Below are 13,851 nucleotides of genomic sequence, written 5' to 3' on the forward strand. Positions count from 1 at the left end.
AATGATCGCGATATGTGTACTCTCTTATGTTTCCAGTGTTCTACATTTCTGCCCTGTACGTTCGCTCTCTGCTCCTCTCAAAGGTCAATTGTTTGTGCCCTACATTATTTCTTCATCTAGTTTGTGCCCTCAGTGTCTCAGAATTACTTCCCTTTGAACCTCCTTCCTTTGTGTGCATCTGTGAATCTTGCATCTGTGGCTCAATGTAACTAAATTGTGCAGCACTTTCCCATGTGTGTTGTTCATATGCCAATCATTTGTCATGTGTTCAATGTTGGTGTCTCCGTGCCCCTCCTGTACTTGTGACTGAGTTTAGTGTCTGTCCCACAGTGCAACTCATTTGCACCCTGAGTGTACCTCATTTGCAGCCTGCTGCTTTCTCTTAATTTACTGTTGTGTCCGCTAACCTCAGACACTGTTACTAGACCATCCTCGAGTGCCTAACATTGGTGTTCCCGAGCAAGGCTAGAGCCTAAGCCCACCGCTTGGCAGTGGCTCAGCTTCTGTCCCATTGTGCACTAGCATGCCACATATGGTACTGCACCCTGCAATATGGCTAGGTAAAAAAAAATTGCCATTTATAATTTATTTATTTATTATTATTTGAATTTATATGGAGCAACAGCTACCCTGAGGTTTCCCAGCGCCTATTGACTCGCGCTACAATGAGAACAGGGCCAGGACTCTACTGATTGAAAAGCCATGTTTTTAAATCTTTACGAAATGTGCAGTAAATTGTTTCATGACGTAATTGAAATGGGAGTGAGTTCCATAGGGAAGGAGACAAGTAGGCAAAGGACCGTCCACCCATATGCACTTGTTTGATCCTGGGAACTTGGAATTTTAACTGATTAGAGGATCGTAGGAGGCGTGAGGGGAGGTAAGGATGTAACAAGGCATAAAGATAGTGAGGTGCTGAGCCCATTTTGATCCTATGCATATAGCAGAGGGTTTAAATTTAGAGCCATTATCCATCCTGAGCCAGTGAAGGACACGGAGTGGACCTGTGATAGAGGCCATTCTGGGCAGCTGGTATAGGAGTCTGGCCGCAGAATTCTGGACAATTTGCAGCTTCAGAAACACCTCCTTGCTTGCGCCCAGGTACAATACGTTGCCGAAGTCCAGTCTAGACACGATCAAAGCCTGGGTAACGGTTCTTTGTGTGGGGGGTGGAAGCATCCAGACAATTTTTTTAAGCCACTTTAAAATAGTAAAACAGGTTGAGGCAACCATAACCACCTGCTGCTTCATAGACAGCTGGTCATCAATAATTATGCCGAGGTTCCGAGCCGATTGTGAGTGGAGGGGGAGATCACCCATTTGGGTTGGCCAGTGTTGGGGACCCCAGAGAGTTTTGTTTCCACCGAAGAGAAGTTCAGTTTTTCCACCATTAAGTTTCAGGCTATTAGTGTGCATCCAGTCAGCAATCTTTTTCAGGCCAACCTGGAGAGAAGACGCGATTGAAGTCTCATTAGAAGATAGGGAAAAAATAAGCTGGGTGTCATCGGCATAAGAATATATGGTCAGCCTGGCCTTCTCTGCTATCGTAGCCGGGGGCTAACATAGATCTTGAAAAGTAATGGGCTGAGTATAGAGCCTTGAGGGACTCCATACGGGGAAGCATAGATCTGACAGCTAGCAGTTGGAGAAAAGACCTGAAAGGTCCTGCTAGACAAAAAGCTAGACAACCACTTGAGTGCTGGCCCGTCAATGCCCCTAGAATGAAGGACTTGTAAAAGAGTAGCATGGGAAACAGTGTCAAACGCAGCATTCAAGTCAAGTAAAATGAGTGCTACGGTGTCTCCTTTATCGAAATAATAGTTTCAGTAACTCCCAGGAGCGTGGATTCTGTAGAGGAGCCAGCTCTGAAACCCGATTGAGATGGGTGAAGACTGTTCTCTGAGTCAACAAACTTCGTCAGTTGAAGGTTAATGTGCTTTTCCAGAATTTTGGAGAAAGCTGGAAGTAGGGAGATCGGACAAAAGTTGGATAAAACCTCTGGATCAGAATTAGCTTTTTTTCATAAGGGAAGGACCAATACATGTTTTCAAGCTGCAGGCACCCTCGCAACGCGTAACGATGCATTAAGGAGGTCCATAATGATACTAAGTATCGGTAAGTCCAGTTTTTGCAGCAAGGAAATGGGAAGGGGATCCTTAGGAGAGACAGATTTAATGCTGGCTAAAATGCGACAAAAGGAAGAGATGTCGAAGGGTGTCCAGTACTCGAGTAAATTGTCTGGTCCATCATTAGAGACCTGTGTCAGGGCCAAAAGGGCACAATCACCTTGTGAAGCAGAGGTCTTGGGTTGCAACTCCTTATTAGAAGTAGTCTTATTAAATTCTGCATACATTTTGTCAATTTTGTCAACAAAAAATGCAGCCAGGTCTTCGCAATGCGTAGAATCGAGTCCCGGTTGAACTGGTTGGCAATTAGCGCCTGACAATTCTCTCACTACCTTAAACAAAACCTTAGGGCAGTTTTGTGATATTAGAATAGTCTTATTAGCGTGCTCAGCCCGAGCAGCGTTACATATGGCATGATAGCTTTTGAAAGGTGGGGGAGGCTAGGCTAGAGGTGGGGGAGGCTGGCTACAAATGTGAATGCTAATAACTCCAACTTTGCAGGGTGCAGTACCATATGTGGCCAAAAGCGGTCCCGAGGACTATGCAAAAAACATTTTTTTAAATGATCTGCAGAGAGCATGGAGCCATACCTAGAAAAGAATAGTGCTGCCACTGCACCGGAATTGCAGTGTGTCCTCTCAAGTTGCTTTAAATTGATACTCTACAAATATGCCATGAACTTTAGTCTTCATTAACAGTGCCAATAAAAAGACATCCCCTAATATGAGTCCCGGAGTTATAGTCCTTTTATTATAAACTGTTGGTAACTTTCAGCCTGATCATGAAAGTTACCAACAGTTTGTAATAAAGGGAATAATTCCGGAACGCATATTAGGGGATGCCTTTTTATTTGTACTGATAATGCAGAATAAAGTTCATGGCATATTTGTAGAATATCAATTTAAAGCAGCTTGGGAGACCACAGTGCAATTCTGGTGCAGTGACAGGACTATTCTTTTCTAGGTATGGCTCCATGCTCTCTGCAGATCATTAAAAAAATGTTTTGCATAGTAAACAGATCTTTAATCTGCGCTGTAGTACCATGCACCACTTGAGGTAAATGACAAAACCGCTATAGGAGCCAAAAGTCAAAATATTTTTGGAGGTTTTGTATGACTTCCATGACTTAGTTCTAGAGACTTTGCTGCCTGTAAAGGGAAGTCACGAAAGGCAATTCTTGCCTGTATGAGTGACAATGTAGTGGGTAGAAGTCCATACACTTTGCAGCAAGTCCAGGCTTACAGAAGACTTGAATCTAAAAATCAATACTCATCGTCATTTATGAGTAATATGACAGCACTTCACTAAAGATGTGCATACCGGGCCATCCTAACTCCCGATTTACCCTCAAGACACTATGCATCTTAACAGTATATTGGGTCACAATCCAGAATGGATGGACCCACTAAACCTGCAAGTAACAATACACACTGTTGACAGGTAAATATTTGCAATCTAGCAAAAAACACATCAAGAGATAGTTTCTTAATTTTTTTTTAATAGAGAGAACGCATCCGATTATTTTAGATTATGAACAAATATGTTACAAAACTGTGATAGTAACATTGTAGTTAACAAATTGCTTCTTCAAAGTATAAGTGTTTAAAGTGAACTGGCAAAAGTTCATTCCCAAATAACAGGGAAACCAAACCTAACTCACAAACGAGCAATGTGTAAACATCTTACACCCTTTTCTTAAGGGTGCAATAACTTTAACATACGTCTTATATACTTTTAACTTTCATCAACATCCGAAATAAGATTTATAAATAAGATACCTTGCATTCAACCACATATAAGATGCCAACAATCATACAAAGAAAATAAGTTATTTTCATAGAACTCATAACACACAAGCTCATTCCTGAATTATCATTTCAGCAGTTTACAAGTGTGAAAAAAATCACATAACACATAACGATTTAAGACCCTAAACAGGATGGATCTGGTCAATGAATCTAAAAATCCAAAACATTTGAAAAACAACAATTAAGTATCTACAGTACTTACAATAAATAGTGCAAATGGTATATATTATACATATGAATATCTACTATTTCTAAGCATATGCATACAGTATACATATATTTATACATAAAGTATCAAAACTGTTTACATAATTCGTTAAAGTATACAATTGGCATGTCTAAAAATATTCTGATTAAAAAATATACAAGACTGCATCATTAGTCAGCCTCTTTTTTCAAGAAAAATTGTCGGGCCTCCTCCCAGGTCTTTCGTGGGAACCGGTTTGAAAGCTGCAGGTAGTCCTGGGAAGCTGAGACGCTTTCTGGCAAAAAAGAGGAGAGGAAGAGTTACACAGTGGTTCAAAAACTAAGACAAACATTTTCAATAGCTCCAATTGCAACGCTTCCCATTAAGTTTACATGATGTATGGAAAAAAATATCACGGAAACCGTCCAGACATGGAAAAATCTTGAATCTACTGGATAAAGTCTGTGTAATCAGTGGCACAAAGGCCTTATCGGCTTACACATAAGGCAAGACTCCAAATACGCCATTACATTTATATGTTGCACACTACATAGTACACAAATACATCATAGCTATGGAGAAAGATGTATCATTGACAGAAATGAAGGGGACACTCATCTACAGAGAGGAAAAGCAGTACACAAGAATTATGTGTCCACACACACACACGCAGTCTAGATCGCGATCTCAACAGTGACACGAAGATACATGTTCAATAGGACACTGGCTGTGACCTTCATGACTGTTAGCAAAGAGAGAACGAGCAGGAACACAGCGGAGGGTCGATCGAGTTGGAAAGATACTTTTAAAGGCAGCGAAGAGAACGAAGAGCAGCTGAAAGCAGAAAGATAAGACACACAGAGGCAGGTTGGAGGCACTGACCGATATGCTCCCATTGAGTTGTAAAAGTCAACTGCAGAAGAAGCATGAAAAAGGAAACCTAATTCCCTGATTTCAGCTATGGAAAGATACACTCATCCCATAGAGATGGGAAAAAACATTAGAATAGGCAGGAAATAGAGAAGTTGAGCAGGCAGTTGAAATCGATAGCCAAGCTATTCAGACATGATGTACGGACACTTCTGAAGTATTGGTGCAATGCTAGCTGCTAAAGTGGTCAGTAGCAAGATTGAAAAAAGGCCGATTTTGCATGCCTTTACCAAGTGAATGAATGAGCTAATAGAACGAGTTACTTACCACCTGCAACGATGTGTCATTAAGAACATACGTTAGTTATAGATTCCTTACCTTAGAATGACTCCCAGGCGTCAAACTGGATCCAGAGAACTTTTCTCTTAGCCGTACCCCTGAGTGTCGGTCGACTCTGCGTCTGTCATCAGCGTTGTGGTTGCCGGAATGACTTTGTGGCGTCTAAGTAGACACCACAACGTCATTTCAGCGACCACAACGCCGACGACAGACACGGAGTCGACCGACGCCCAAGGGTACTGCTAAGAGATGCCACCTCTGTCCGCTGACGTCAGGTCTGACATGACTTTCCACGCCAGAAGCGCAGAGCCATGCAAGACACTGACCACTGGTGCACATAACTAGGGCCCTAAAAGAAAGCCCCTGTAGGACTTGGCCTTTTTGGCTAAAGTTCCCTAAACTTTTTGCTTTCCGCCTAGACCGTTTTCCTGACATAGAATAGCCAATTTAGATGCTTTGTGTACTTTGCCACTGCTTATCAGTGTCAAAGTACAAGCGTTACCTGTTTAAAATGTAATGGTGATTGGTTGGCCATGATTGGTATGCTTGCCTTACTAGTAAAAGTCCCAAGTGATGTGCATTGTGTGTGCAGGGGCTAGTAATGCAAGGGCGCGCAGAGAAGGGAACTCAGGCCTTCAGTGTAGGGCCTGCGTGCATAATGCTAAGTTAGCATGTAGTCCTGACAAGTGCAACCACTTGTAAGGCCTGACATTCCCTTTTACATACATATTGGGCACCCCTGTGGTAGATCCCAGGTAACCCCTGGGCATGACGCAGTGTAGTTAAAAGGCAGAACATATACTGAGGTGTGTGCTGTGATCTGACAGTAAAAAAAATCAATTTCGTTTTTCACTGTTGAAATGCCATCCTGCACATAGGACAGAATGGGGTTGGCTGGGTGTTGTGTTTGTTAGCCGAGTTTCCTTTCAGTTTATAATGGAGAGGTGAAGTTTACTATGTATGAACTCACAGTGTTATAACACATCTTTCTGTGAAGATGGTTTTGTCACTGTGTGTTTATAAACCACTCTTTTAGAAAGTGGCTAAGTTTTGTGCTCTGCGCATTTCAGTGTGTCTCTGAAATGGTGTTTGTCTGTCTGGAACTGAAAGGTAAGAGGAGCTGGGAGAAGTCTTGACCCAGGGAGGAGTTGAGATGGCATCTGGAGAGTAGTGGGGAGGAGAAGCCCAGGACTGGTGCTATAATCCAATTGACCCATCTCCTGCTGAGTGATTAAGGATCCAGACCCCCAGTATCAAAGGGAGAGAGGTGACACTGGGAGGAAGACACCCAGAACTGATTTATGGAGGGGTCAGGGACCCCATAGCACATCGGAACTTTAAAGACATTGAGGGGTATAACTAGGAGAATTGAAATTCCTGAAAGTGGGAATGAAATAGATATGGATTGAGACTGTAAAGGGTTGGACCCATTCTGTGGTCAAGAGGAACCTCTGCTAAAGAAGGAGCAACTGAAGAGACTGCTGTGGACAGACCAATCCTTGCTTCGTGATCTGGTCTGGGCTGGTCTGCAGTTTGCTGTTTTAACTGTGTCCCTGCCCCAGCTCCCGCTGCTGAGGAAGTTCGAGGCCCTCCTCCACCCGCAGGCTACCACCTGCTCCTCATCCCTGGTGGCCAGTGGTAGGCCGTAGGTTTGCTCATCCTCCATTGTATTGCCTGTATTTTCTTTCATTGCTCCCGTTGTAGTGACTGCATTTTCATTGTTGTGTCTGTGACTGCTGTTGTCTGTCTCCCCCGCTGCCTGTACGTGGTCTGTGCCCGTTCTCTCCCTCTGTTCCCCTCGCTACCCCCGTGTCTCTCTGCCCGGTTTCCCTTCGGCTCCCCTCGCTGCCCCCGTGGCTCTCTGCCCGGTTTTTCCTTCTGCTCCCCTCGCGGCCCGTGTCTCTGCCCATTTTTCCCTTCTGTTGCTTAGCTGCTCCTGCATTTCTGTGACCTTTCTGCCTTCTGTGCCACTCGTTTCCCCCCGTTTTTTGTGACCTTTCCGCCCTTTTCTTGTGATCTTTTGCCTTCTGTGCCACTCATTTCCCCCGTTTTCTGTGACCTTTTTCCCTTTGTGACCTTTCTGCCCTCTGTGCCACTCGTTTACCCCTCAATTGTTGTGCCCTTTGGCTTCTGTTTCCTTCGTCGCTCCTCACGCCCCCGCCTCTGCGTCCCCTGTGGCTCCCCCCCGACTGCCCATTCGCTGCCCCCCCTCCCGCCTCCCAGCTACTCCTCACTCCCACCTCCCCATTCATGCCGGCCGCTACGGGGTCGTGCCGCTGGCACGTAGGAAGCCCGTCTGCGCCCGTCCACGCCTGGACCGCGCCCAGCGCTAGCACCCCTGGCTCCCGCACCCGCCATGACGATCGCCGCCACTATGACGCCAGCACTCTGCAAGCTCTCAACCCCAGACGGACCCACAACTGCTACAAGGCCGCCCCTAAACGCACACACGGTCCCTTCACCTGCCGGAACTGCAGCTACACCAGCCACAGAGCCGACGAACCACCCGCCAAGAAAGACCTCAACCACCTCCGATTCATACTACTGAACACCCGCTCGGCACGCAAACACGCCGTCGAGCTCTGGGACCTGCTCAACACAACCTCCCTGGGACGTCGCCTTCCTGACAGAGACCTGGTTGAACAACTCCTCCGCACCCGACATCGCCATAGCCATCCCAGACGGCTAAAAGATCACCCGCAGAGACCGCACCAACGGAGTCGGAGGAGGAATCGCCATCGTCCATAAGAACATCATCAGGGTCTCGACTAGCACCGATGATGCGCTCAGCACCGCCGGAAACATGCATTTCCAGATCCACACAGACCCCAACTCCACCCTCAGAGGCACCCTCGTCTTCCGAGCCCCCGCCCCCAGTTCAGCGACTCCATCGCGACTTCATCAGCACGCACGCCCTGACCTCCACCAACTACTTCCTCCTCGGAGACATGAACTTTCACCTTGAGAACAACAACGACATCAACTCCACAACCCTGATCGATAACCTCGCCAACCTCGGACTGAGGCAACTAGTCACAATGCCCACCCACTCCGCCGGCCACACGCTCGACCCCGTCTTCTCCTCAAGCCCTCACGTCTCCGTCAACAACACCACCAAACTCCTCTGGACCGGCCACCGCTGCATCCACTTCACCTTCCAGAAACCCACCACACACCACCGCACCCAACAGATCTCCCGCCGCCGCTGGAGAAAAACCACCGAAGACCAACTACATGCATCCCACCCACTGAACCCTCCAACACCGACGTCGCTGCCCACAACCTCAGACGCTGGATCAAGGACTACGCCAACACCCTCGCCCCACTGAAGAAACCCCCCCACAGAGACACAAGCAAGACGGCCAGCTGGTTCACCCCAGGACTCCTAGATTCCAAGCAAGCCTGCCGGAAACTAGAGAAGAATTGGCACAGTGAACAAACTCCGGACAGCCACGCAGCACACAAGGACGCCGTCCGCAACCAGCACCACCTCATCAGTGCTGCCAACCAAGAAGACCTCCTTCAAAGACCGCCTCAACAACAACGCACACGACAGCAAGGAGCTCTTCAACATCGTGAAGGAACTCTCTAACCCCAGCTCCAACAACAACAACATCCCGCCGTCGCAAGCCCTGTGCGACTCCCTCGCCACCTTCTTCCATAGCAAGATAGCAGACATCCACGACAGCTTCAACACCCAGACAGCCCCAACAGACAGCAACACAACACCACGTCTCCTTACTAGCCTGGACCAGCGTGAGCATCGATGACGCCATCAAGACCATGAGCACAATCCACTCTGGATCTCCGTCAGAGCCATTCCCGCACCACGTCTTCAACAAAGCAAGCAGCTACATCGCACCCCACCTACGCAACGTTATCAATCTCTCCCTTGAGACCGCGACCTTCCCAGAGAGCTGGAAACACGCCGAGATCAACGCCCTACTCAAAAAACCCAAGGCAGACCCAAGAGACCTCAAGAACTTCCGTCCCATCTCTCTGCTCCCCTTCCCGGCCAAGGTAATCGAGAAAATTGTTAACAGACAGCTAACCAGATACCTCGAAGAGAACAGAATCCTGGACCCTTCTCAGTTAGGGTTCCGCAGCAACCACAGCACCGAGACCGCCCTCATCGCCGCCACCGACGACATCAGGACCCTGATAGACAACAGGGAGACTGCAGCACTCATCCTCCTAGACTTCTCCGCCGCCTTCGACACAGTCTGCCACCGCACACTACGTGCACGTCTCCACGCTGCATTGATCCGAGACAAGGCTCTGGAATGGACCACCTCCTTCCTCTCCGGCAGAACCCAGAGCGTCCGCCTCCCTCCGTTCTGTTCCGAAGCCTCCAAGATAATCTGCGGCGTACCCCAAGGATACTCCCTCAGCCCGACACTGTTCAACATTTACATAGCCCAGCGTGCACACGTCGCCTTACAGCACGACCTCAACATAATCTCCTACGCTGACTACACTCAACTGATCCTCTCCCTCACCAAGGACCCCATCACCGCCAAAGCCAACCTCCATGAAGGAATGAAGGCTGTCACCGACTGGATGAAGATCAGTCATCTGAAGCTGAACTCGGACAACACGGAGGTCCTCATCCTCGGCTCCAATCAGACAGCCTAGGATGACTCCTGGTGGCCAACAGCACTGGGGGCAGCCCCGACCCCCACCGACCACGCACGCAACCTGGGAATCATCCTTGACTCAAAGCTTTCAATGACCAAGCAAGTCAACGCCGTCTTCTCCTCCTGCTTTAACACCCTCCGCATGCTCCACAAGATCTACAGATGGATCCCGACAGATACAAGAAAGTCAGTCACCCTAGCCCTCGTCAGCAGCAGACTCGACTACGGAAACGCCCTCTACGCGGGAGCCCCAAACAAGCTCATTAATCGACTACAACGCATCCAAAACGCCTCGGCACGACTGATCCTTGATGTACCACGACACGACCACATCACCCCCCAGCTGAGAAACCTGCACTGGCTCCCCGTCAACAAGAGGATATCCTCCAAGCTCCTCATCCACGCACACAAGGCACTCCACAAGACCGGCCCAGCCTACCTCAACAGACGGCTCTCCTTCTACACCCCCAACCGCCAGTTACGCTCCGCCGACCTCTCACTCACCACCGTCCCTCACATCCGAAGAACCAACACCGGCGGGAGATCCTTCTCCCACCTTGCCGCCAAGACATGGAACACCCTCCCACTGAGCCTACGACAGACCCAAGACATGCTGACCTTCAGGAGGACAGTAAAGACATGGCTGTTCGATCAGTAGCGGCCCCCACCTCCCCCCCTCAGCGCCTTGAGACCCTCACAGGTATGTAGTGCGCTTAACAAATGACTGATTGATTGATTGATTGAAGGGAGAGGCTGTTGGGACTGTGCTTGGAGATGCGGAGTCCCCCTGCTTGAAGACTGTGCTATGTGCTGTGTCATGTAACCCCCAAGGGCCCGAGGTGAGCTGGCTCCCTGTTTGGAAATACAGGATCATAAAAAGTATCCGGAAAAGTCCCAAGCAATGCAGTGTGCGCGTGATTTTGCAGCTTGAGGAACTCAGAAGTTGTGCCGTGTGATCGTGGGCACGCAGGAGTAAGCTAAGTCTCGGACACGCAGAGTGTGTGTCGAAGTGCAGGCCAAGGCGTTGGTGAGGAACGCCTGGTCGTGGTGTGCACAGGGAGACGAGGTGAGGTTCAGACGCGCAGGGTGTGTGTCTTGGTGCAGCCCGGGTGTTGGTGAGGAGCGCCTGGGCCTCGTGTGCACCAAAGGAAGAAGTGAGACTCAGACGCGCTGGGTGCAGCCAGGGCGCTGGTGAAGAGCGTCTGGGCATCGTGTGCACCAACGAAAGAAGTGAGTCTCGGACACGCTGGGGTGTGTCGCGGTGCGGCCCAGGTGTTGGGGAAGAGCGCCTGGGCCTCGTAGGCACCAACAAAAGTGAGTCTCGGACACGCTAGGGTGCGTGTCGTGGTGTAGCCAGGGTGTTGGTGAGGAGCACCTAGACATCATGTGCACCAGGAGAAGAGGTGAGATTCGGATGCGCAGAGTGCATGTTGTGGTACAAGCGGAGGGTTGGTGAAGAGCGCCGGATCGTTCTGAGCACCAGAAAAGAGGCGAGTCTCGGACGCGCGGTCTGCGAGTCAAAGTGCAGCCTGAGGCGCTGGTGAGGAGTGACGGAAAAGGGGTGCACCGAATTGGTAGTAAAGTCTCCACAGTGCTGAGGGCGGATATCAGTGTGGACTGAGACCGCCAGAAGGAGGGCCAAGTCTTTGGCCCTCGGAGTCACTCGCAGCGGCACGGACCAGCAGCCATGGAAGAGCTAAGCCGCCGACCCGTGTCCTCCGCACCCAATGTCGGATTTCTGGATCAGGGCCCAAGTCGCTGACGTCGGGTAGGAGAGTGGGGTCGTGCCCTCCAGGTAATGTGGATCAACACCTGGGGTGGGGTGCGGGCCCGGAGGGACACTCTCTCGGCCTTCCATTTCAGTCAGCTGCGTGAGCCGTTGCTTCGGCTCGGATCCTGGACCGTGCTGGGGCCGGAGTGAGAAGCAGTACTTTTGTGTCATGATTTGATCCATAACGGGGGAACTGTAACAGAGCACATAATACTGTCATATTATACTTTGCATTATTGCTGCTAACAAACTATCGAACTGTTTTATGACACCTGACCTAATTTGGGCCTGACAAACTACATGCTTGGTGCGCTACGCACTGTGTCATTTTTCTCTTGCATATTACCTGATTGTAATGTGGAGCATTGCATTATTTCTTCAGTGCACAGTATCTGAGTATAACGTGGCGCAATGTATTATTTGTTCATTGCACTGTACAGGATTGTAGCGTGACGCATAGCTTTGCTTCTTCCTGGTACAGGGCATGCTGGTGGTGATACGCATTGCATTATTCCTTCAATTGCAAAGTACATGACTGTGGCGCTACGTATGGCATTGTTTCTCTGTTGCACAGTTTAAGAGAATATAGTTACGCATAGTTGAATCGAGGGGTCGGGGACTCCCACCCTCCAGCATTTGGAGGCAGTGGTAAGCGATAAGGAACTCCACTTCCAACAGCCCCTATCTCTGGAAGTCAGTTAGCAGAACGGGGAGGTGGGTGTGGCGGTAAGGAATCTATAACTAACATATGTCTCTTACAGATACATCATTATTGAATGAAAGTAACTTGTTCATCTGAAAGAAACTCTTAGTTATAGATTCCTACCTTAGACTAGATACCCCAGCAATGCCAATCCCGGAGGTGGGTCTGCAAACTAAGTTCACACCAGAAAGTCCTGGAGAACAAGATGGCCAAAGTAGCCATCCCTCCAGACTTGACTGTCCAGGCAATAATGTTTTGTGAACGTGTGCAAAAATGCCCACTCGGCTACCTGACATATGTCAAGGAGTGGATTTCCACACCCCAAAGCAATAGTAGCTGATGTTGCCCTGGTGGAGTGGGCACGCAGGCCCAATGCGGCTTACATCTTTGCCAAGGAGTAGCAGATTTTAATGAACACGTTACTTACCTCCAGTAACGATATATCTGTGAGAGACATAGATTAGTTATGAATACCTCACCTTAGATTTACCCCCAGGCATCAGACTGGATCCGGAGAACTTCTTCATCAGCAGTACCTCTGCGAGTCGATAGGTGACGTCGGTTGACTCCTCGTTGGCATCGTGGTCGCCGGAATTATATTGCGGTATCTACTAAGACACTGTCCTCGAGCGCTGACATCAGTTCTTTATACAACATTCCATGCCACAAGCGCAGAGCCATCCAAGACACTGACTACTAGTGCACGAAAACTAGGGCCCTGAAAAGAAGTCCCTTACCCTAGAAGTCAGTTCGCAGAACGGGGAGGATGGGTGAGTCGGTGAGGAATCCATGAATAATGTATTTCTCTTACAGATATATTGTTCCAGAAGGTAAGTAACTTGTTAATCTGAAAGAGACAATTAGTTATGGATTCTTCACCTTAGAATAGCTACCTCAGCAATACCAACCCCGGTGGTGGGTCTGCGAACCAAGTTCACACCAGAAAGTCCTGGAGAACGGAACGGCTGAAGAAGCCGTTTCTCCGGACTTGGCTGTCCAGGCAGGAGTATTTGGTAAATATGTGCAGTGAAGCCCACGTAGCTTCAAGGCAGATGTCAAGAAGGGGGACTCCACTTCCCACAGCAGTAGTGTCTGCTGTCGTCCTGGTGGAAAGGGCATGCAAACCGACTGGAGGTTCCTTTTTTGCTAAGGAATAGCAGATTTTGATGCAAAGAACGACCCATCGGGAGATGGTTTGTTTTTGCACGGCCCGACCTTTCAGGGCGCCCACATAACCAACAAAGAGCTGGTCATCCACCTGGAATTGTTTTGTGCGATCCAGATAGAACAAAAGCGCACGTTTTGGATCCAGACGGTGGAGCCTCTCTTCCACTTTAGAAGGGTGCGAAGGTGTAAAGAAGGTGGGCAAAGTAATGGTCTGATCTATATGGAAAGAGGTAACCACTTTGG

General features: G+C 48.7%; 1 protein-coding gene across 2 annotated transcripts in view; it reads right to left on the bottom strand.

The window, feature by feature from the left end:
* Window positions 1-3,604: 3,604 nt before the first annotated feature.
* The window catches only part of SCAPER (S-phase cyclin A associated protein in the ER), a 3,246,499-nt gene continuing 3,236,252 nt past the window's right edge, over window positions 3,605-13,851 (bottom strand). For both annotated transcript variants that reach the window (XM_078685236.1, XM_078685237.1), the window contains exon 32: window positions 3,605-4,416. In XM_078685236.1, the coding sequence (XP_078541362.1) occupies window positions 4,313-4,416 (104 nt within the window). In that variant the 3' untranslated portion in view covers window positions 3,605-4,312. The remainder of the gene's footprint in view (window positions 4,417-13,851) is intronic.

This window comes from Lissotriton helveticus, chromosome 3_2 (assembly GCF_964261635.1).
Source record: "Lissotriton helveticus chromosome 3_2, aLisHel1.1, whole genome shotgun sequence".
In the NCBI taxonomy this organism is placed as follows: Eukaryota; Metazoa; Chordata; class Amphibia; order Caudata; family Salamandridae; genus Lissotriton; species Lissotriton helveticus.